Genomic DNA, 24,979 nt, shown 5'->3' with positions numbered 1-24,979 from the left:
AAGGAGACTGCTGAGGCTGGTGCCTTATCTGCTCCTAGGGAGCTAGTGGAAAAGGTAATGCTTTGTCACTGTGGCAAATGTTACATGATGTCCCTCAAGGGTGCATGGTGCTGGTTTATGTTCTGGCTTGTTTCCCTTGGTAAATGGCAAAGGATCAAAGAAGATGGGAAGAGAGAAGGATGTGATTTTCTACCCCTTTCTTGAATACATGATTTCACCAACTCCACCAATAGAATCATTTCAAACTGTTCCATTTTGGGTGGAAGGAAGGATAGGATTCCAAGTGAATAACAAGATTAACAAGATTTCTGAGAGGTAGATCTTTGTGTGATTCAAATGGTCCTTGCCTGAAAAATGTACCTAAACAGTTCTCAATCCAGAAATTCACAAGACAGACAATTTAAAAAACATATTTTTATTACACCGGGGAGGGAGAAAACGAGGTTTCAGTCACAATGGTCTAATCAATGCAATGGAATACCTCCATGAGTCCATTTTAATTCTAATTTCCTGATACATTTGTACTCCTCAATCTGAAGAAATAAAGGGCCCTTTCCAAGTGGAGAAGCAAGTAGTGAACTTAGCTATAGAAACCACAAGAAATTAGAATAGATGTCATTGAACTATCTCAGGACTGGAGATGTGTTCCTGAAGCTCTGTGTATGCGTGTAAGTTGAAGTCAGTAGTCAAGACCAAGAACTCTGAGTCTTCTGGACTCATAAAACTGCCCTTGCAATTGTTTTGAGTTTCAGGGCTGCAGGACACCCCTGTCTGAAACCCCGGGTAGCCATAGCCAGCTGGTATAGACAATACTGTGGAGATGGACTAATGGTCTGATTCAATATAAGGTAGGTTCCTGCCTTCCTATGAAGAAGGTGTGGGATAACCAGCCTCATGTAACCAACATGCTTAAGTCTAATTGATGCATGAAGGGGTTAAAACCATAAAGTAAGCTGTCCTGCCAGGTTTAACTAGAGTCACTCACCATCACCTTTGTAGGAAAGGTTATCAAGCCCCTTGTTCTGCTTTCATTCCATCATGTGAACCCTACTACAGTGGTGCCTCGCAAGACGAAATTAATTCGTTCCGCAAGTCTCTTCGTCTTGCGAGTTTTTCGTCTTGCGATGCACGGTTTCCCATAGGAATGCATTGAAAATCAATTAATGCGTTCCTAGGGAAACCGCCTTCAGACCAGGTCCGGGGACAGTCTGTCCCCGGACCTCTTCTGAAGGCTGGGGGGGGGACAAGGGCTTTTCTTCCCACCCCCAGCATTTTAAAAAACCCCGGGACAGCGGAGGACTTCTCCGCTGTCCGGGCGATCTTAAAATGCTGGCGGGCGGCATTTTAAAATCGCCCCGGGACAGCGGAGGACTTCTCCGCTGTCCGGGGCGATTTAAAAGCCCCTGGGAAGGCAGGCAGGGGGGACAAAGACTTTCGCCCCCCGCCCGCCTTCAGAAGGTGTTCCCGCCCCCCCGCCCCGCTTCAGAACAGCGTTCCGAAGCGGGGCGGCTGGGGCAGGTGTTCCCCCCCCCCGCCCCGCTTCGGAGCACCGGGAGAAGCGATCTCCCCGCAGCCCCTTGCTTCAAAAGAGGTCCGGGGGCAGCGGGAAGCGCTTCCCGCTGTCCCCGGACCTGGGGCTGCGGGGAGAAGATCGCTTCTCCCCACCGCCCCTTGCTTCAAAAGAGAAGACCCGCTGTCCCCGGGGCAAGCTTCGTTTTGCGAAGCAAGCCCATAGGGAAATTCGTCTTGCGAGGCAACTCGAAAACGAAAAAACCTTTCGTTTTGCGAGTTTTTCGTCTCGCGAGGCGTTCGTCTTGCGGGGTACCACTGTAGTAAAGAGGTCTGAGTTGGTTGTACCAAACTCAGACCACATGGCTTAAACAATATATATACAAATGATTTATATACAAATGATTAAAAAACACTCACCACTTTGAAACCTAAGTTTTAATGCCCATGTTTTCAGACTGCTGTATGGACAAGCACATGAACCTGACCTTTGAAGTGTTTGTAAGCAAACCATGTGTAACTTAACAAATGTGTGGACTCTTTCTATGCTGAGGGAAGATGGAAACTTTGGGAGCAACTCAAAAGGGGACATTTAAAAAGTCTAACAGGCTATATCACCACATTTTACTTTGCTGCATATCTTGTGATTTTAAAACTCTGTTGGGGTTCTCTAACCAATGAGTACTTGCCCCAAACCTAGATGACTGAGGAATACAGTGAGATAAAACACAAGCTGAACAACTCTGTATGTGGTTTATAAAAGTTCATTAACAGTAATAAATGTCATTTCAGCACTTTCTAATACATGGAATTTTAAATATCTCCAATGCCAAAATAATAATGACGTACGCAACTAAATAACTCAAACCCAAACAGTCCAAATACTTCTAAAATAAGTCTGTAAGAACAACTTTACATGTGTATACTTGTGCTGGTGCGATCCAGATGGAAATCCAACAATGGTGTTAACATTCTTGTGTGATTCACCTCATGTTCAACATATTGGTAATTACCATAGAATTTTCTGGATACTGCAGGTAATGTAGCTATCATCAGCAGTAGCCATTGATAGCCTTATCATCCAGGATTTTTTTCTAATGCATTTAAGGCATCCAAAGTGGTGGCCATCCCTTGTAGTAGCAAAATCTATTGTTCAATAGGTTGCTGTGCAAAGAAGCACTTCCTTTCCTCATTGATCAGATAAGCCCAAGTTCTACAATTACAGGAGAATGAGAGAAAAAATGCACCCTATACACTTTCTCCACATCATGTATAAATGCAACAGGAACAGTAAAATAAACAACTAAAACAATTTACTGCTCTGTTGTGACAATCAAAATCAGTTGCTAGAGGTGGCTGCCTCAAGCTGCCTAACAGTAGGGCTATCAATGAGTGGAAACCTGCCCAGAAAGCCTTGCCAACAGATTTCCAAGGGCAGCCTTCATCTCCTTGTTCTTCAAAGCATAGATAGTTGGGTTCAGCAAGGGGGTGACAGACATGTAGAAGACAGAGAGAACTTTATCAATCATGAACCGGGCATACGGACGCAGGTAAATAAACATAATGGGCCCAAAGTACATGGTGACCACAATGAGATGAGAGGTACATGTGGAAGCAGCCTTGGTGCTCCTTTCAGATGCCCCCCGAGAGCGGATTGTGTAGAGAATGAATCCGTAGGAGAGAAGTAAGCCAACAAAAGTCACCAGTGACATAATGCCACTGTTGGTGATCATCATGACTTCCAGGGGGTAGGTGTCAGTGCAGGCCAATGTGATGATCAAGGGGAGGTCACAGAAGAAACTGTCCACCTGATTAGGCCCACAGAAAGGTGCATTAATGATAAAACCCAATTGCACAGTGGCATGTAGGAGCCCACCAGCCCAGGAGGCTAGCACAAGCCCCATGCAATGCCACCGGCTCATAAGTGAGGTATAACGGAGAGGATGGGCGATGGCCACATACCGGTCATAGGCCATGGCTATCAGCAGGAGCATCTCACTGCCTGCAAAGAGATGGAGAAAGAAGATTTGTGCCATGCAGCCATGGAAGGAAATGGCATGGTGTTCGGAAAGAAAATCAAAGAGATTTGGGGTGGAAAAGGAAGACATGCAAAGGTCCAGGAAAGCCAGATTACCCAGAAGAAAGAACATGGGTGAGTCTGAAAGGTGGTGATCCTTGAAAATTGCTGAGAGGATGAGGATGTTGGTGAATAATGTAGCCATGTAGAGGAGAAGGAATAAAACAAATAAGAAGATTTGGACTTCCCAGGTTTCAGAGAGGCCCAGCAGGAGGAACTCAGTCACCATTGTCTGGTTTGTTGACATTCCTTACAGTACTTGCGTATCACTGTGAAAATTTGGAAGGGAGAAAGGAGACAATAATGAGATACTTCCATCGCAGTCTTCGGTTAAATCAGCAAAGGGTGTGCCTTTGTATCATCTGACATTATTCTTGACTGAGTCCTGGGATTCCTAGCCTAGTGCTTCATGCATTATCCCAGGAACATATGTAGGTGACTTATAATGAGTCAGACCATCACTTCATCTAGCTCACTATTGTCTTCACAAGGGATGGGGAACCTGTAGCTCTTCAGATGTTGGTGTTATTCACCTCACATCATCATCCCAAAAACTGAGCATGCTGGCTGGAGCTGATGGGAGTTGGAGTCCCGCCCCCTGAGAGGCCTACCTTTTAAGATGAGAGCAAGCTGCCTTATTTCAAGTCAGATCATTGGTCCATTTAACTCAGTATAGTCTGTAGTAACTTGCAGTAGTACTTCAGGGTTTTTGACAAAGGAAGAATGCTGGAGATTGAACCTTGAACTTTCTACAGCTGAGCTATGACCCTTCATCTTATCAGCTCATCTAAAATACACTGCCCTTGTGTCCATAGTTTCATGCATACACCCCAATTCCCTAATTACCCATCTTCCTAAGAAGCAGACCACTTTCCAAAAAAACTGTGTAAACAGAGGGAACTCGCTGGAACTCAGTTCTGGCACCTCTCAGGTGTGTTCCAGAACAATGACAATGGGTGTCATTGCCATTCTAAGAGAAAGAGTGAGTTCATGGTGAATTCCAGCACCTCTTTTTCTAGAAAAATAGCACTGCTTGGAGCCCAATCTCTTTGGGTTCTTTAGATCTGGTGCAGCAGAGATTAGGGGATATTCTAAGAAGAAGTTACAATTCAGAGAAAACTGTGGAGAAGAAAACATAAGCTGCATGGTGCCCTCCACAGCTCTTTACTTAGTGGCAGCTCCACCACCAGGGTGTGTGGCAGTGACTACATGTTAGGATTTTAGTTGTCACCCTCCACCTCTTTTTTAAGGAAATGTGAGCTGGTGAGCTGAAGCCCTGGTCTTTCTCTTCCTCACCCATTCCATGGTTCCTTGCACATGAAGTGTAAGTAGAGTTACAACAATCACCCTGTTCTCACAGTGGCCAACCAGATTCCTGCGGGAAACCTGTAAGCAGAACCTGAGCACAAGAGCACTCTCCCCTGTTGTGGCTTCCAGCAACTAGTATGAAGAAGCATATTGACTCTGACCATGGAGGCAGACCATAGCCATCATGACTTGAAGCCTCTGATAGCCCTGTCCTCCATGAATGCATCAAATGCTCTTTTAAAGCCATCCAAGCCGGTGGCCATCATTGCCTCCAGAAGTACTTTATTTCATCTGTTTCCCCTTTCAGCTTCTTTGGTGCTTCCCTATTTTATTTGTGGCACTTCTGTTAACCTTGGGGTTCCATTGAGGATGCTGATACACTCTTCTTCCTCAGCAGCCCTGTTTGGGCTACAGCCCTGTTGGTGCCAAGATCGCTATTAGACAGCATTACAGATGTTACAACTATTGTGTTCTGCTGTGCGAAGTAAGAAGAACTAGCTAGGCCGGTCATACCCTAGGAGTTATTGTCTCAGAATATTGTGATATTCAGTAAGAATAGAATAGAAGAGAAGAGAAGAGAAGAGAAGAGAATAAAACTTATATTCACACACACACACACACACACACACACACACACACACACACAGAGGTATCTCAATGACTTCTATCCATGACACCATGTTCAGATGCAGAAACAAACTGACAGAATTATTAACAGGTTCAGATGCATCATCATGTCTTATTCTGTTATTCTCTTACAAAGGAGCATCTTGTTAGGCACTGTCAGAAAATGGAGTCCTCATCTAGATGGTCACCTTTTCCAATGTTTCTCTAAATGTTAATTTTCACATTATCTTTGAGTTTTCATACATTGCAAAAGGCACTTTCAGACCTACACTAGAATATGGCACAAACTTTACTGCTAATTTCTATGTTATTTGCTGCCAGGGGAAAAATAAATCATTGGAAATAGTATTGAAATAAGTGGTAAACCTAGGCTATATTTCTCTATAATTTTGGAAGTGGATTTTGCATCATGTGAAAGCTCAAATGTAATGTAAAAAACAACAGTTAGGGAACTGTTGGGAAAGTGGAATAAACATGCACATACAAGCCACAGTCTGATCTGGAATGGTAGCTCTGATTTCTTAAGATCTTATATTTCGCTTTGCAGGGAGCACCAGTTCCCTAACCTCAGGATTCCAACAACATGCCGGGCCCAAACCATTATTGATCAGGCTGTGCCCATATAACTGAGTGCTTTGCCTTCTGACGGCACCTATGGGAAACCCACAAAAAGGACATGAATGTAATAAGCCCTCTCCCACTGCTGTTCCCCAGGAATCAGAGGCATGTCACCCCTGTACTCAATGTAATATATATTCTCCAGTCTTCTAGATGAATGAGTATGTCGTAACAATGCTGACCAGTTCCCACATTGCCCCATATTCCATCAGTAATTCAACCACCAAAAGGCATGTGGGGTGCTGGAGTTGGAAATGAGAAGTTTAGGTGACAGAAACTGCTGAAGAGCTCCTTGAAGGAGTCTGCAATGTGTCATTCTTCCCAAAGGCACTTGCCTTTGGACAAATCTAACACCCCCTCAAATGGTCTATATCACCCACCTGCAAATCCCAGCAGAGATTCTTTGAAGTTTTCTGGAGCAACTTCTTCTGTTCAGCTCAGCATCAGCATGGAGCTGTTTGATTCAGTTTCGTCTTCTGCCTATGAGTGGTGTGAGGATGAGTTATCTATGTGGATGTGATCTCTGCTTGAAAGGCAGGCTAAAGAGCAAATCAAAAGACAGTGGTATGTGTGTGTAATTAATTGCTCATCCCCCCCCCCCGGGGCTGCTTTAGTTGGTGTGGGGGGGGGAGTAATACTTTTGTCACTAAAGCAAGATTTATGCAGCTGCCCTCAAGGATGCATTGTGCATTGGTTTGACTTCAGGTCTGGTTTTCTGGGTAGATGGTAAGAGATAAAAGGGGGGGGGATAAATAGGGGTGTGATTTTCTTTCCCTGTCCCAAATGTGTGTGATTCTACCACCTATCCCAATGGAATGATATCCACCTCTAATTAGGGGAGGAGCTTCTTTTTCATTAATGCTAATGCCCCTATAGGAACGGCATCAATTTCTATATCCTCGAGTGTTGTCCACTGGTTTCACTTACTTGATGACATTGACTTGTCTTGAGAGACAATGGAAGGGTGTGACATCTGGGCTAAAGTCAATCAATCAGAGGCATCGTGTGGTGTGGAGCTCCGGGGTGGCTTCTCTGACCCCAGATTTCTGAGGGGGTGCATCCCAGTGGCCCTACAACAGGCTCCCTTGCCAAGGCTCCCTTTCAGAACCACAGGGAGATGAGCTGTCTGTGCTGGCACTGCTTCCCCCTCATGGCTGGTGATGAGAGGCCTCCCACTTGACGTCCACAAAGACTCCTGGCTCTTCCACTTCTGCACCAGCAAGATCACTCAAGAAGACATGTTAAATTCTTCTCACCCATTCTGTTTCCTCTTCCTCTCTTTCCTCCCCTCCCTCCAATCCCACCATTGTATCTTTCTTGTTTCAGTTTGATCACTGCCTTCCTGGTCACAATCACCTCTCAGTCAAGCCAAGACAAGCCAGCTGGCTAAATCAGTTGTGGGTAGCCAATCAGTCTTAAGTTCTTAGTAAGCTAGGGACTTGTTACCCACTGCATGTGAAGACATCTGCAGATTGAGCGGATGAGAGCAATAATGGGTCCAATGGGTCAAGAAGGTGATTTCTAAATTTGCTGTAGAGGGAAATAAGGGGCAGACCTGGAAAGGTAGCCCACCCAGGAAGGGGTGGAAGGTTTACAGGGTTTTCAGTAGACAACAAGATCAGCAATAAGATTTTTGTTTATACTTTCCCCCTTCTATTTTATTTTTCTGTTGCAAAATTGTACACATATAAATAATAAAACATGACATGACTGACAAAAAATGGGTAGGTAAAAAATAAATTATGGTGCAGGTAAAAAATAAATTATAGTACATAATGATGACGTGATTACAGTAATCCAGTGCAATGGATTTTTCAATAAATCAATTTGGTAAACACAGAACAATAGGAGTGAGCTAAGGAGTATTGCCTGCACCACCAAGTTATGTCTCTGCTCCTTCACAGGGAGAGTAACCCCCCCCCAAAGGAAGCAGTCCCCCATCCATCCTGTCTAGGGAACCACCTACTAACAGTACCTCTGTCTTATCTGGATTGAGGTTCAGCTTACTGGCTCTCATCCAGTCTATTACCAAAGCCAGACACTGGTCTAGCACATCAACTGCCACACCTGTAGATGTAAAGGAGAATAGAATATTTATTAAAACATCAATAAATACTGATTGGATTAAAAACAATATTCAGGACCTCCTGATAAGATGATGCCCTGGCATAGTAAATAAGGGGTGTGCTGGTCTTTCTGGTATCCTGGTCCCCAAGCTGCATAGGTCTTTGCGTACCAGTGGCTGGTCAAGTTATTTTGGTAGCTGAGGTAGAAAATCAAAGAAATCCTAGGGTGGCACACAGCACCCCATTTGACCTGAGGCTACCCAGAGAACATCTGGTCTACATTCAGGCGCAAATCAGTTTAGGGGTGGGTGGAGCTAATGTTGAATGAGGTTTCTTAAAAAGACTTTTAAAAACTTAGCTTCCCCACCCATCAGCTGTGTGCTGTGTAAGGAAGCACTTCATTTTCAGCTCCACTGTATGAGCCCGGGTTCTAGACTAAGGAGAAAAAACTTCTCTCTAACTGCTTTCTCCACCCCATGTATAAATGCAAGAAGATCAGTAAATTAAATTTGTTGCTCTTTCGTGACACCCAAATTTAATTTCAAGAATTGCCTTCTGCTGCCTAGTGGTAGGTTCATCCCTAAGTGGAGACCTGTCCGGAAATATTTGCCAACAGACTGCCAATGACAGCCTTCATTTCTTTGTTTTTTAATGCATAGATACTTGGGTTCTCCACACTGTGAGCAGTAAATTCAATAACTATTGATTTTGCCTCTTTTGTGACAACCAAAATAAGCTGCCCGAGGTGGCCATCTCATGCCGACTAATGATAGGGCTGGCCTTGAGTGGAAACCTTCCCAGAAAGCCTTGCCAGCAGGCTTCCCATAGCAACCTTCATCTCCTTGTTCTTCAAAGCATAGATAGTTGGGTTCAGCAAGGGGGTGAAACAGGTGTAGAAGATGCAGAGCACTTTATCAGCCATGAATTGACTGTATGGCTGCAGGTAAATAAAAATGCAGGGCCCAAAGTACATGGTGACCACAATGAGGTGAGAGGTACATGTGGAAGCAGTCTTTGTGGTCCTTTTAGAGTGGGGCATGGAACAGATGGTATGAAGAATGAATCCATACGAGAGAAGCAGAGCAATGAAAGACACCAGTGACAAAATGCCACTGTTGGTGACCATCATGACCTCCAGGGGGTAGATGTCAGTGCAGGCCAACTTGATGACAAAGGGGAGGTCACAGAAGAAATTGTGCACAAGATTGGGCCCACAGAAAGGTGCCTTAATTGTAAAAGCCAATTGCACAGTGGTGTGGAGGAGCCCACCAGTCCAGCAGGCTAGCACAAGCCCCATGCAATGCCGCCGATTCATGAGTGTGGCATAATGGAGAGGATGGGAGATGGCCACGTACCGGTCAATTGCCATGGCTACCAGCAGGAGCATCTCACTGCCTCCAAAGAGATGAAGAAAAAAGATCTGTGCCATGCAGCCATGGAAGGAAATGACATGGTGTTGGGCAAGGAAATCAAAAAGAGATCTTGGAGTGGCAAAGGAGGACAGGCAGAGGTCCAGGAAAGCCAAATGAGCCAGGAGAAAGAACATGGGTGAGTCTGAAAGATGGCGACATCTGAAAATAGCTGAGAGGGTGAGAATGTTGATGAAGAAAGTAGCCATATAGAGGAGGAGGAAGAAGACAAAGAAGACCAATTGGACCTTCCAAGTTTCAGAGAGGCCCAGCAGGACAAACTCAGTCACCATTGTCTGGTTTCCCCATGCCATTGTCTTCTTGCAAATCACTGTAAAAACTGGAAAGGGAGAAAAAGGTGGTAATGAGATACTTCCATTATAGCCTTAGCAAAGGGTATAGCTATGTGTCAGCTGCCATTACAGTGGTACCTCGGGTTAAGAACCTAATTCGTTCTGGAGGTCCGTTCTTAACCTGAAACTGTTCTTAACCTGAGGTACCACTTTAGCTAATGGGGCCTCCTGCTGCCACCGTGCCACTGCCACACAATTTCTGTTCTCATCCTGAAGCAAAGTTCTTAACCCGAGGTACTATTTCTGGGTTAGCGGAGTCTGTAACCTGAAACGTCTGTAACCTGAAGTGTCTGTAATCTGAGGTACCACTGTATTCTTGACTAGGTCCTGGGACCCCAATCCTAATTGTTCATACATTAGTCATAGGAAGATGACATATACTAAGTCCATTCCTCTATCCAGCTCAGTATTATCTGCACCAGGAGTTGAGAACCTGTGGCCCTACAGAGTCCAGCTCCTTGCCCGTGACCATTGTCCAAGCTAGCTGGGGCTGATGGGAGTGGGAGCTCAACAGATATCTGTAGGGCTGTAGTGCACACACACACCTCTTTTAGGGAAACAGCAAGCTGCCTTATATTGAGTCAGACTATTATACATATGAGACATATAGCTCAGTATAGTTTACACTGACTGGCAGTGGTTTTTCAGAGTTTTAGAGGATAAAATTCACACTCCTACTTGGACTGAACCTGGGACCTTCTAAATGGAAAGCAGATGCTCTACTAGTGGGCTATGAGCCTTCCCCATCAATGCAGCTCCTCTAAAATATATTGTCCTTCTTCAACACACACACACACACACACACACAAAAACACACACACACACACACACCATCTTTCCAACTATCTATCTTCCTAAGAAGCAGACCACTTTCCAAAATACAATCTAAATTTGTGGAATATCTGAAGAACTACCCATTTGGGTACTCCAGTTCTGCTGCAGAAGGAGATTCCAAGGAGAATTTACCACAGAGAAGAGCCCATGGAGAAGAAATAAGTAGCTGCCTTGTGCCCTTACACAGTGGTTTCATTTAGCATCAGCTCCACCGGCAGGGTGCTTGACTGAGACTGCATCACAGGACTGTGCACACACACAAAGGTGGATATGATAGATCCATTGTCTATCTTCATTACTGAAGTGTATCCACTTCTTTTTTGTTGTGCAAAGACTTAACTTAATATTGTGTGTTGCTCTGATTGAATTATTAATAGGCCAGATGCATTAGCTTCCCCTATTTTGTGATTCCTTTCCAAAGTAACATCTGGTTAGTCACCATAAGAAGACAGAGTGCTCAGCTTGATGTCACAAGCTGAAATCACACTGCAGTTTATTCCATTTTCCCATTTCGCGAACTGTTAATTTCTGCATTCACATGATGCAAATATCACTTCCAGATCTATAGTGCCATTTAGTCCTAGTTTCCATGTTATTCCTTTCCAGAAAAAAAAAATCATTTGCAACTAATATGGAAATGAGCACTAAATATTCACTATATTCCCCTATAGTTCTTGAAGTGGCTTTTATGTCATGTGAAAGCTCTAATTACATGCAGAAATTAACAGGGAAACATCAGGAAAATTGAATAAACTGCCATGGGTATGTAGCTGCTGTCTGATGTAGAATGACAGTTCTAATTTCTCAAATGTAACACAAGTGCAGTAGACCTCTCCCACAGCTGTTCCCCAGGATTTAGAGGCCCATCATATCAGAAACTGGGTATAGTATGTAGTCTTCAGTGTTCTGGGTGGACAATTACACGATAATAATGCTGACCAGTCCTCACACTACTCAGCAATCTATCCACCAAAAGGCATTTGGAGTGCTGGAGTTAGAGAATGGGAAAGAGAAGATTAGTTGATGGAAATGGCTGGAGAGCTCCTTGGAGATGTTTGCAATATGTCATTCTTCCCATTGTTTCGCACCTGCCTTCTGGAAAAATGCAATACATCCTCAAGTGGTTTCTCACCCACCTCCAAAATCCAACAGAAATTCCTTGAGGTTGCTACAGCAACTTCTTCTGTCCTGATCAGCATCAGCATTGAGCTGCTTGATCCAGTTCCTTCTTCTGCCTGTGACTGGTGTGGGGATGACAATATCTATGTGTATGATATATCTGCTTGACTGCATTAGTTGGTGTGTTATCTGCTCCAATGGTGCTAGAGAAGAAACAATACTTTGTCACTAAGGGATGTGATACACAGCTGTCCTCAGGGGTGCATCACTTGTTGGTTTGACTTCTCATTTGGTTTCTTGGGTAGGTGGCAAGGGATCAAAAACAGGGTAGTCTCCGAAGTGTGCGTGTGCACTCAACCAATTGAATGATCTCCAATTCTATTAATCTTCAAAGAAGGAAGGAAGGTTGTATATGATATTAATATTATCAAGACATTTTGTGGCTATATCATTACCCAGGTGCTCAGGTAATCTGGCAACCCTGTTACATATGTCACTAGGAACATGCATGTACCCATGTACCCAAAACACAGACCTCTGAGTGGTAGATCAAATGTTCACTGCTCTGAAAATGTGCCTAGCCTTAAACGATTTGGTCTGTGGGGAAATGGGGAATCATCGTTGCCCTTCCATTAAATCTATATCAACAAATACTGGACCACTACATTTAAATGATTCCATGTTCTGCCTCCAGAATCTTACCTTGAAGATCTATGTAGATCAGAGTTTTGTTTACCCAAGAGTATGGTTATTTTTGAAGGAGATAAAAAGGTGTAATTCCAGATCCACACATTTTACACAGTCCAGGCATCTATAAGCCATTTGACATTCCAATGCAATTTTGATGCTTTGTAATAATATGTCAATTTATCTTTATCCTTAATGGGGACTCTGGCTACATACACACTATACCTTTAAAGTACATTCAAAGCACATTGTTTCCCACAAATAATTTGGGGCACTGTTACTCCTCACAGTTATAGCTCTCAGTAAAGCTTCTCCTCCTCCCGGAGGGGAGGGGTTGTGATCCGGAGCCGTTCCCGCACTTCGCAGGGGGCGTTCCGGCCCCTGCTTGCCGTCATTGCTGCTTTGCCACGCTTCCCGGTCAGTCTTCCAATTGGAGGGAAGCTCGGGGCGGGGTTTAGCCGCTCAAATGCAGCCACAGCAGCTCTCTCTTTCCCCTCATTGTGCTGCCAGGTTTCCACGGGTCACCCACCCACCCACCCTTCCCTTTAGTTCATCGCTTCGTGCTTGACCTTACTATGGACCTCTGGTTGGTCGCCTTGGTTGCCCAAGGGGCCTGGTAGGAATTTTTACCCAATTGGCAAATTGGCACTGGCCACTTGGTTTTTTGCCTACCTCGTAGCAAATCGTCGCAACTTTCTGGTATTGGCGGTTAGGCATTGGAATATGTTGTTGGTGTATGGAAGGGCAGGGTGTGGCCGTCGCCTACCCCTTCACTTTATGGGTATTCCATTAAAAGAATCCGGCGGTTGTGGATCCTGTCTGATGCCCTGCTGGTGGCTGGGGGCCATGGCACGACCCCCGGTGACATCAGGGGAGAGCTTACAGTTGTATTTGCATCAACAGGCTCCCCCTACTGGTGGTTAACCCTTGTTAGACTCACCCAACCCTGAGGGGGTGGAGTCAAGCTCTGCTGTTTATCCAATGCCTAAGCCAATACCTCTCACATGCTGTAATCAATAAAGTTGTGGCCTTTTCTAGCCCATTAACCTAATATACTGTGTCCTTGTGTCTTTCTGATCCCCAAGCCGGGTGTCTGTGTGTGTGTGTGTGTGTGTGTGTGTGTGTCCTCTAATCACAACTTATTCCCTGTTCTATAGGACCCATTATTCATTGAGGGGAGAAATGTGCTTTAAATGTACTTTAAAAAATATATGGTGCACATATCCTCAGTGACCAACTTGTAACTGTTATGGAAAAATTAATGAAATATCACTTTTACCAGTAAAACCTGAGCTGAAAACAGAGCAATACAACAGCCATGTTTAACCCCTAGTGAACATCGAGACTCCTCCAGCCACATAGCAGGAAATCCTTCCCGAGCTTCCCCTCTGGATTAACAAGTATTGATAACTATCCCCACAGACTTGCCCAAAGAGCAGCTATCTCTGTATGAATGCAACAGGTTCTTGATAATGGATTCTGGAGTCAATGTATTCACTATTTCAAAGGGTAGCTCAAACTGGTTTGGAAAAGGCAAATAACAGGTATTGCAGGCATCTTAATTAACAGACTCGTAAATATGCTGGAGAAACATGAACTCTGAGCGTGACCTGATTTACAGGTACAACCCTTTTTGTGCCATTTAAAGCTGCCATTTGGGGGGTAGCTTTTCTCTTACAAGGGTGGGTACTATCTGAGGGTTAAAAAATTGTAACATGTTTTTGTTCTGAGCTTCTTGTCCATCTCCTTGCATGGACAGTGGGAGACTGCTTGCAAACAGAACAATAATGATCAACAGCTTGCCTTGCTTTCTTTGTTTTATCTCTGACTAACATAGCTGAAGTGCACTGCAACACCCCTGCCTTGTGGCAAAACTGTGGGCCCAAGATCTTGCTCATATCACACTTCTGTGGCAGCATGGGCTTACACATGAGTTAACACATAATGTATGTGTGATCAGGGATGTGTGAGTGAGGACAAAATGCTTTTGATTGTTGAAGATCTAGCCCTGAAACCTGAGAAAATAATAACTGAACATTTTGAGGAAGGAAAGAAAAAAGAACGAATTCAGTATTCTTCCTCTGGGGTAAAGGGCAGTGAAAAGGGTCACATTCTTTTCCTCTTTGGGAAGAACAAAATACTTCCCTGCTCATCTAACGGCCTTGGCACACAGACACTGGAAGCTGCCATAGTAAGAGCTCCAGAGACTCAAGTCAGAGACACCCCAGCTATCAGTCTTAAGGGAGCTCATTAAAAAGTTTGCATTGTGCATCAGAGAGAGTGAGAGTGCAGGTGACCTCTGGGATGGGAATGGAAATGGTGAAGCTGTAGGCCTTGATCTGGGCCCTAGTCCAACAACCATTTATCCAAGGAATAAGGCAGAAGAGCGTGTCCATGGAGAAAAATTCACAACCATTTGTGCACTGTTTCAACTAGCCATGCCTTATTTCAGGATATTCCATTCCTTCCCCTTTCCACTCAAAAAGGAATTTAGAATCCCTTGGCTGGTGAACATGCTCAGTACTTATTCAGCGGGGGTTGGGGGTTGGGGGGGGCTGCCTTCCCCATAGGCTATTTTGCATTTTATAGTTGTACTTTTGCAAACGTGGTGGTTCTCCCAGCCTGATGATGATGATGATGTAAAAACTAGAATTAAACTTGAATGCAAAGCTCACATTTCTTCAGGTTTAAAGTACATACTGTAGCTTCCTGGGAGCTCTAGTTCCACCTCACGGATCTACAGTTCCTATCATCTATAACAAACTACAGTTCTCAGGATTCTTCGGAGGAAGTCATGTGCTGTAGAAGTGTGCTGAATGTGCTTTAAATGCATTGTCTGAATCTATCTTCTCAGTTAGGGTTGCTATGTCTCCTCTTTTTCCAGGCCATGTGCTCTTTTTTAGGGGTAAAGTTTCTGTCCGAATGGATTTTTTAAATTTGCAAAAATATCTTTGGCTATAATTTCTGCATGAGACATTGACTTAACTGGTGCTTGAAGACTTGCTTTCCTCTTCTCTTCTCCTGTCCCCCTGAGCAATGTATCACAGCTTCTACAGCCTACATATAGCAGAGGTATTTAAAATAAGAGTTGTTCTAGAGTCCTTTTCTTTGCTCTTCAAAACATGTACTGTTAATCTACTGTCGTCTTTGGAATTCACTAAGCAAAGGGTGTGTAAGAAATCTAATGATTAATGATTAAGTGCAAGGAAGCATAAGAATAAAAGCAAGTATAGCAATGCTATGCCATAGTTATCTTTCACTTGTCTGGAAAGTTTGTATTTTTTTCAGCAGTTTCCACATAGCAACTTTGATCTCCCTGTTCCTCAGTGTGTAGATCATGGGGTTCATCACAGGGAAGATCACTGTGTGGAAAAAGGCCACCACCTTGTCAAACGGGTGGTCCTGGAAAGGACGGCAATAGATATAGATAGCTGGGCCAAACATAATGAAGATAATGATGATGTGGGTCATGCATGTAGAGGAGGCTTTGTTCTTCCCTTGGCTTGAGCCCTTCCTCACCTTGACAAGGAGGGCCACATAAGAGATGAGGAGGAAGATGAAACATCCAGTAGTGACCAGACCACTGTTAACAAACATGACAAACTCTAATGTATTAGTGTTGGTGCAAGCCAGCTTGATGATCTGGGTTATGTCACAAAAGAAGTTGTCCAACTCATTGGGGCCACAAAAAGGCAGTGGGGCAATGAGAATGACCTGGATCATGGAGTGTATGAAACCTGCAGCCCATGCACACACCAGCATAGCCCAGCAAACCACCCTGGTCACCACAGTGACATAGTGCATTGGGTGGCAGATGGCCACATAGCGATCCACAGCCATGGAAATAAGGAGAATGATCTCTGCCCCACCGAGGAAATGAATGAAGAAAAGCTGAGCCATGCAGTCTCTGTAGGAGATGGTTCTGCAGCCAGCCAAGAAGTTGGCTATGATCTTCGGAGTTGTGACACAGCTGTAGCAGATGTCCATGAAGGCCAGGTTGCCCAAGAAGAAAAACATGGGGGATCCCAAATGGGGGTCATGCCTAACTGTCATAATGATGAGGACATTTCCAGGTAGGATGATGGCATAGAAGAGCAGGAGTAGGGTACAGAAAAACAGCTGCACCAACCAGACCTCTGATATTCCCTGGAGAACAAACTCGACCACTACTGCATGAGTCCCATTTTCCATCCTTGCAGATTATAGCCTTGAAGTGGAACAATGATGAAGACATTAAATAGAAAACAATCACAGAATTCCACCCCCCTCACTTGTATGCATTCCTCTACATGCAGCCAGTTAGTACGCTGGCCAAGAAAAGATGAACCTTCTAGGCTATGTCTGGATCAACTCAATTTTGCACAGAGAAGTGTAGGTGTTGTGGCACATCTCTGTGGGATGTCATTTATGGAAAAGGAAGGGGTGAGTTGGCAGATAAGGAGACCTGTACAATCTGTTTTAGAACTTCCAAAATTTTATGCTTCTTATAACTCCAGAACATATTTTAAAAATAGAGAGAGTTTGGATCATTAGATCAGGGATAGGGAACCTGTGGTCCTCCATATGTTGTTAGTCTACAACTTCCATCAGCCATGTTGTCAGTGAATGACAGGAGTTGTAGTTCAGAAACATCAGGAAGAGCAAAGGTTAACTAATGTGGGATCCATAAACTATATGCTCTTTCCTGGCTGTTGGTAAAATTTATTCTCCTCTCTGCAAATGAGCCCTCACCTTCCTCAAAGCTCCATCATAAGTGCCCTTAATTCTTAAACCTGATCATGTTTGTGTATTGCCAAACAACACTATTTATATAAATCAGCAAGTGATGGCAGCAAGACACTAGTAACACAGACAAAACCATAAATTAACATAGACAAAACCACAAAGTTGCCACCCACTTCAAATGTTCCCACATCCTCTCAAGGTCTAGATGTGGTAATGAAAGAGTGTGTTCCTTGGCCTTACTCACAGGTACTCCAGTGGTGCGGTTGATTATTCTTTTGTGTGTTCCACCCAGGTGCAAAAGTTGAGAGTGTTGCAAGTTATACCATTCCAGCAAGTGCCAGCAGGAAGCTCTGATCAATTCCCCCCCCAAATGGGTGTGTTGCGGTACTCCAAGCAGCAGGGAGCAGGAAAAAGGCTCATGTCGATCCATTTGGTCTCTGCAGCTTTAGCTCATAAATACAGCAGGTCAGGATCACTCTTGTGTGATTCCAGCACCCATCTGTGATTCCTGTGCACAGAAATGGACAAACCTTCTTAGTAGTGATTTCAGCCAGAAACAAGTGTGTGATTTCAGTCAACAGGAACTACAGCACAAGGATCTCTATGGCATAACTTAGCAAATCTAGCATTTGAAACAAGGACAGTTCAGCTCTTAGACACCCTGCATCAATACGACCTAACAACAGCCAATGGGCTCCTCATTATAAGGGAAGAAAATGACCCCTGGTTTCCTTCCTGATCAGATCTTCACTCTTGTATGCTTATGCTCTGGGTAACCTAGAAATGGATAGATCTGTTGATTTTTCTCTGCTGCTCATTTTCCCAGTATTAAATTCACTCCCCCAATTTCCACACCAGTACGTGAACTCTCCTTAAAAAAAGTTCACATGAAAATTTGTACACATTTTTCTATGTATTTCTCCCACTTTTCACATTTATGCATGTATTCTCCCCCCCCTCCAATATCTATGCCTTCTTTTGTTTAAAAACGAGGTGCCAATACTCATACAGTGGTGCCTCGCAAGACGAAAAGAATCCGTTCTGTGATTCTCTTCGTCTAGCAGTTTTTTCGTCTTGCGAAGCAAGCCCATTGACGGATTAGCGGATTAGCGCTATTAGTGGCTTTTAGTGGCTTATCGGCTTATCGGATCAGCTGATAAGCGGCTTAGCGGCTTAGAAAAAGGGGAGGGGAGGAAAAAAACCCCACAGGAACTCGCAAGACATTTTTGTCTTGCGAAGCAAGCCCATAGGAGATTCGTTTTGCGAAGCACCTCCAAAACGGAAAACTCTTTCGTCTAGCGAGTTTTCCGTCTTGTGAGGCATTCGTTTTGCGGGGCACCACTGTTTACTGTATGGGTGAAAGTGTTGTGGGTTCTTGTCCAGAAAGTCCTTGTCCAGAAGGGAATGTGCCTGTTGCTTGAAGGGCTATAGTGGCAGAAAGAATGGAGCCAAAAAAAACAGTTCACCTCATTCCTCCCCCAGTGACCCAACCTACCTACCTTCCTCTTTAGTTGTGACTAGTGAGAAGGAGAAGAAGGGGCAAGAAGAGCTGCAGAAGAACAAGGAAGGATAAGGAAAGGGCTGTAGAATGGAGAGAATGCTGCCTCTTACCAGTCCCCAATTGCCCTGCCTAATTTTCTGGCAGTCCTTGAGGCACCACTAGGCTCCCTCATCCATCTCCATGGCTATATGGCTTCTGGCCCTAGGAGAGCCAAAAGTGGGGAGAAGTTGTTGCCTGTTCAAGGACATCCAGGGCCCTTAGGAGCAGCTCCTTCCATTGCCTCCCAAGGACCTTATTAAAAAGTTAGCATCAAGAACTTTATTAAAAAGTCAGCTTTGAAGCTTCAGCTGCCAGGACTTCAAAGTACAATGCGGGGATGTTTGGAAGTCCTATAAATTATCAGTTTTTGGAGGTTCGGAAGTAGCATGGGGCTGTTTAAAGCAGGGATTTCAAATAGCTCGTGCTGCCCTTTGAATCTTCAGGCAATATGCTGACAAAGCAGACCCCCAACAGGATTGAACCCCACTGTTCCACCCATCAGGTGATGTCACCCAATTACATCAGATGATGGACAGGTTGGTGTGGTTTGCAGAATATGGCCTCATGAGTCATCTTGGACTCCCTGGAGGGGCAAGACTGACCCATGGGACAGAGGTTTCCTATCCCCGAGCTAACATTTGCCCAACAACACTAGAGACTGAATAATCCCTGGTTTTGCTGACATGATTGTGATAGCATTTTATCTAAACTGGGAGTGGGTGCCAGCCAACAAAATGGCTAGGGCATGTTCCACAGGGGGGGAAGCACTGGGACAACCAATCTCAGTGATCACGGGTAGGAGGAGGAGTTACGCTAAGATCAGACCATGTCGTTACAGAGGAGGCAGGTTTAGTTGTTGTTTGAGGACTATCCCTGCCTCCAGGTCTGGTCCTGACTGGATGGATACTAGAATCAGCAAGGGATACCCACATGACCTGAAGGTGCTGCTGTGCAATGCCAGGTCAATGATTCATAAGACCACTGCCATCCATGACTTGATCATGGATGGAGGACTTGACCTGGCATGTGTAACAGAGACTTGGTTGGATGAAGCAGATGGGCCTGTCCTTGCCACCAGGTTTCTCTTACGCACAGCAACCCAGGCCTTGTGGGTGGGGAGGGGGGGTTGCAGTGATTTTTAGGAAGTCATTAGTTTGCACCAGGCGTCCTATTGGGAATACCCAGTTCTCTGAGTGCATGTTCTGGAAGTTGGGCAATAGGAGCAGTACAGGATTCCTTTTGGTGTACCGACCTTCCCGCTGCACCAAGGATTCCCTGCCCGAGCTGCTTCAGGTTGTGGCGGATGTTCTCCTGGAGACATCTAGTTTGGTTGTCCTAGGGGATTTTGATATCCATGCCGACACGACCTTACAAGGGGCCGCTCGGGACTTCGTGGAAAACATGGCCTCCATGGGGCTGTCCCTGAATAAGTCTGGCCCAACCCATAGCCGCGGACATGCCTTGGACCTGGTGTTTACCTCTATGGATGTTGGTGATCTGCCACTAAGTAAAAGCGAAACTGTTTGGCTCCGAAGCGCCCTCTCCGATTGCATGGAGCCCGGACAGCACCGTGGTTTTCCATGGATCTGAGGGCAATGAAACAATCGTTGAGACGGCTAGAGCGCCGGTGGCGGATAACCCATTCTGAAGCTGACCAGACACGGGTTAGAGCTCAATGTCGAGCCTACCAAGTGGTGGTAGCGATGGCGAAGAAGACTTTCTTCACTGCCCCTATTACATCTGCAGAAAACAGCAGCAGGAGACTTTTTCAGGTGGTTCGCAATTTAGCCGAACCACCTGCTACATCGGGGCCAAGTACGGGCCACATGATCTCCTGCAATGATTTTGCAAAGTTTTTTGCAGATAAAGTCGCTCAGATTCGGGAAGAGGTAGACTCCACTGTGGGAGCAGGGCCGGGGCGGGAGAGTGCTAGAGAGTGCTAGAGTCCTGTCTAGTCAAGTTGCGTGGGATCAATTCCAATCTGTTACCTCCGAGGATGTGGACAGGCTGCTTGGACGAGTGAAACCAACCACCTGTCTCCTTGATCCTTGCCCATCCTTGCTTATAAAAGCTAGCCGGGAAGGGCTGGGCGATGGGCTTCATAGGGTGGTGAATAAACAGCCCTGTTTAGGGAAGCTTTTCATGTTTGATGTATTGCAGTGTTTTAATATTTTTTTTGGAAGCTGCCCAGAGTGGCTGGGGAAGCCCAGCCAGATGGGCGGGGTATAAATAATAAATTGTTGTTGTTGTTGTTGTTGTTGTTGTTGTTGTTGTTGTTGTTATAAACAATCTCTTCCTTTGGTAGACATGATTGTTGCATTACTGTTAATTTCTCTCATCTACTTTTGATCAGCTTACTGCAACCAGGGCCAGATTTTGGTCTGATGAGGCCCTAAGCTACTGAAGGTAATGGGGCCCTTTATATGTCTAGCTGTCCTTTATCAACAAGAAATTGTTGCTGTTTTCTGTGTTGAATACATGCTATATGGTAATTTATGGACCTAATAGGTCCATACACAACACAAAACACTGTTCCTGTATGTAGGTTTTATTTTATTTGTTTTTTATCTTATATTTTGGAAATATACATCCAGGTTTTTTCCTTTACATTTTTTGAGAGCCCCAAGAAAGTGGGGCCCTAAACTATAGCTTGTTTAGCTTATACGTAAATCCAGCACTGACTGCAACTGTTAGCTGGATTGTCAGTCTTTGACTCCTGCCTTTCTTGATGACTCTGCTTTTGCTTGATGGGCTCTGAAATCCAGTCAGGCCTGCTCTGGATCCTTATCAGCAGTGAAGAAATTTGCTCTTTTCCACATTGGCAGAATGCATTACCCCAGTTATGAGCTGGCACTGCAACATGTTCATATAGAATCAGAAGAATCTTTATTTGCATCAGCCACTAGCCAAAGCAATAAAATAAAATGTACTGAAGATAGAGGTAAAAGCTTAACAATAAAAAATACATTTTGGGGGTTTACATCAATAATCAAATAACACATCTTATTCTAATTGCCATATCTTATGTAGCCATATCTTACAAGGAAGTTGTGTGATTGGTTATTTAGATTAGTGTTGCCTAATTTGGCTTTGTGGTGCTGTTAAATAGTAAAATATGACTGGCTACTGTCATGAAATTCTACTCAATATCACCCAGAGCAGAACTCCAATGTATAGTTAGCAGAGTAAAACCTTAAACAAGTTGTCGGATTCCCAGTAAATAGACAAGAGGCAAGAGGCAATTGTATTTCATCCAGCAGAGCTTTACTGCTACTGAAGCATAATGGTCACAAATCCAATACATTCAGGACTGGCACTGTCCATAAGAACTCCAGTTGCAGCAGACTTAACTTAAACTTATAATAAAATACAGTCCTCTGCTATCCCTGCCGAGCGCAGCCGCATGCCATCCGGCGGAGAGCGCTGACTTCTTCCATTGAAAATTCGGACTTTTTAACAACAACCCGTGAGTAATTTGGAAACTGGGTTTAAAAGGAGGAAAAAAAAGAATTTCTTTTTGAATTGGACACGAGCGGGGGGGGATCCAAAAAGGAAGTCAGTCCCCCCCCCTATTGTAAACCTTCCAAGACAAGGACGGGGAAACCAAGGTCCAAAAAGATTTGTATTGCTGATAAAAACTAAGAATTCCACGATGGGGAATTATAAGAACTGTGCTGGAGGACGAATTGAGGGAGAAGAAACGTAACCCCCCCCCCCCTGGGAACCGGGGTGATTGAAGAGAGAGCCTGGTGAAAAGAGTCGGAGATTTTGACAGCTGTCAAAGTAGCTGTCAAAGTCGGAAAGTAGAGAGGATTTTATTATGAGAACTTTGCTGGCTAAATTTGATACAATTTGTTACAACTTGTTAAAACTTGGATACAAAATGGCGAAAATATGGATAACAATCGGACTTTTGGACTAGAGAAAACAAAGTTACAACAATCCCCCTAGAGGAGTTTCGGGACATTACAAAGATGGTCGTAAGTGGAAAAATACCATTGGAATTTTACAGAACTGGTTATCTTCTGGGAAAGCTGCAAAACGGAAATAATATTTTGTCTACAGGGTGTTCAGCTAAAGGAGACAATAGAATTTTCTATTGAAGAAAGGAAGGGACTGAACGCAAGTTTTTGTTCCTGAATAACAAGAATCCCTGCAGACTTACTAAGCTTCTGAATTAGAACGTTTCAGCAGCGGAACAAGAGGAAACTGGACTACAATTTGGAAAGAACAATGGGGGGAGCTTTATTAAAGATCTGAAGTTAAGTGTTTTAAAAAATAATTATGAAAGGAAAAAAAAAAAAAAAAAAAAGAGCCAGCAAGGAGTTGGGGGAAATAGGCGATTTATGGATTGTAAGAATTCCAGGCGGATAACATGGTTTGGTGGTCAGGGGGAAATTAAACCGGGGACAGAGGGGGAGAACTAAAATCCAAAGGCTTGTCAACTTCTTTTTTTTGAACTGGCTTTGTTTCATCTATTATATCTTTTATTTCTTATTTCTGATATTTCTATTATGTGGGGTGTCTTTATTACTAAAAAAAAAAAAGGGAAATTGTGGAATGAAAATGGGGTGGGCCCTGGGAAAGAAGTTTTTGGTTTTTTATTAAGGGTATTGATGAGGAATGTAGAAATTTTAAATTCGAATAATGGTTTAAACAAATTAAGTTTTTAATCAGAACCGAGAGCTTGTGGAGCCAACAACATGAAAAATGAATATGATAGGGGTGGGGGAAGGGGGGAGTCCCAGAAAGTGGATATATGAAAAAAAGGATCTGAATGTATTTTAATTTTTACTTTCTGTATTTTTGAAAATTTTAATAAACATTATTTAAAAAAAAAAAAACAAACATGATGAAGACAATGATGATGTGGGTGATGCACGTAGAGGAGGCTTTGCTCTTCCCTTGACCAGAGCCTGTCCTCACCTTGACCAGCAAAGCCCCATATGAAATGAGGAGGAGGATGAAACATCCAGTAGTGACCAGACCACTGTTAACAAACATGACAAATTCTAATGCATAAGTGTTGGTGCAAGCCAGCTTGATGATCTGGGTGATGTCACAAAAGAAATTGTCCAGTTCATTGGGGCCACAGAAAGGAAGTGGTATGATGAGAATCACCTGGATTATAGAATGTATGAATCCTCCTGCCCATGAACCTGCAACTAACATCCAGCAAACCACTCTGGTCATCACAGTGGCATAGTGCAGTGGGTGGCAGATGGCTACATACCGATCCACAGCCATGGCAATAAGGAGGTTGATCTCGGCCCCACCCAGAAAATGAATGAAGAAAAGCTGCGCAATGCAGCCCCTGTAGGAGATGGTTCTGCAGCCAGCCAAGACGTTGGCTATCATCTTTGGAGGGGTGACACAGCTGTAGCAGATGTCCATTAAAGCCAAATTGGCCAAGAAGAAAAACATGGGGGATCCCAGATGGGAATAATTCAAAATGGTCACAATGATAAGGATGTTCCCAGGTAGGATGATGACATAGAAGAGCAGGAGGAGACAACAGAGGAACAGCTGCAGCTCCCAGATCTGTGATAATCCCTGGAGAACAAACTCTGTCACTACTGTATAGTTCAGTTCCATCTCCACTACTGTATGGTTCCATTGTTCCATTTTTAGAGTGCATAGCTCTGCAGTCAAATAATGATGAAGATATTAAACAGGAAAAATCTACAAGGTGGGTTTCCCCTCTCCCCCTTTCACCTCAAGGTTATATAAACAGTGCATACAGGTCATTGATTGGCTGGTTTGTAAGAAACCAGGGGTCCAGTTATCATTTGGGTATCTTGTCGAGCTGCTGCTTTTTCAAAAGGCAAATGAAAAGTCAATTTCAAATGAAAAGAGGTTTATCATACTGGTATAGTTTTCAAAGTGCCAGGAATAGGTGCACTTTTTTGACTAAAGCTTGGTAATCTCTTTTTTTACCAAACATATATTTCCTCTAATAAACACTGGCTTCCTTGTTTTCCTAAACCCAGAGTCTCAGTGTGATTATATCTGGGGTAAAGCATGCTCCTCCAAGAGGGGTTCAGTATTCAGTTCAGCTTTGGCTGAGCATTCACCTCCACATTCCAACAACATAATCTGGGACCATT

General features: G+C 44.1%; 2 protein-coding genes across 2 annotated transcripts; both read right to left on the bottom strand.

Moving 5' to 3' along the window:
- Nucleotides 1-2,894: 2,894 nt before the first annotated feature.
- On the bottom strand, nucleotides 2,895-9,907 carry LOC308461893 (olfactory receptor 4K14-like; the record flags this gene model as incomplete). The annotated part of the gene is made up of 2 exons (XM_080979061.1): nucleotides 2,895-3,397; nucleotides 9,475-9,907. 2 exons carry the CDS (start codon nucleotides 9,905-9,907, stop codon nucleotides 2,895-2,897), a joined length of 936 nt encoding a protein of 311 aa, XP_080835187.1.
- Nucleotides 9,908-15,856: 5,949 nt separating this feature from the next.
- On the bottom strand, nucleotides 15,857-16,798 carry LOC308461360 (olfactory receptor 4N2-like; the record flags this gene model as incomplete). Its single annotated transcript, XM_080978226.1, has 1 exon — nucleotides 15,857-16,798. The coding sequence occupies one exon, from the start codon at nucleotides 16,796-16,798 to the stop codon at nucleotides 15,857-15,859; it is 942 nt and encodes a 313-aa protein (XP_080834352.1).
- Nucleotides 16,799-24,979: the final 8,181 nt, after the last annotated feature.

The sequence above is a fragment of the Podarcis pityusensis genome, assembly GCF_964106645.2.
Source record: "Podarcis pityusensis genome assembly, chromosome: 13".
Taxonomy (NCBI): domain Eukaryota; kingdom Metazoa; phylum Chordata; class Lepidosauria; order Squamata; family Lacertidae; genus Podarcis; species Podarcis pityusensis.
The sequence above is the reverse complement of the archived record's forward strand: the minus strand, read 5'-3'. Positions and strand labels throughout refer to the sequence as shown.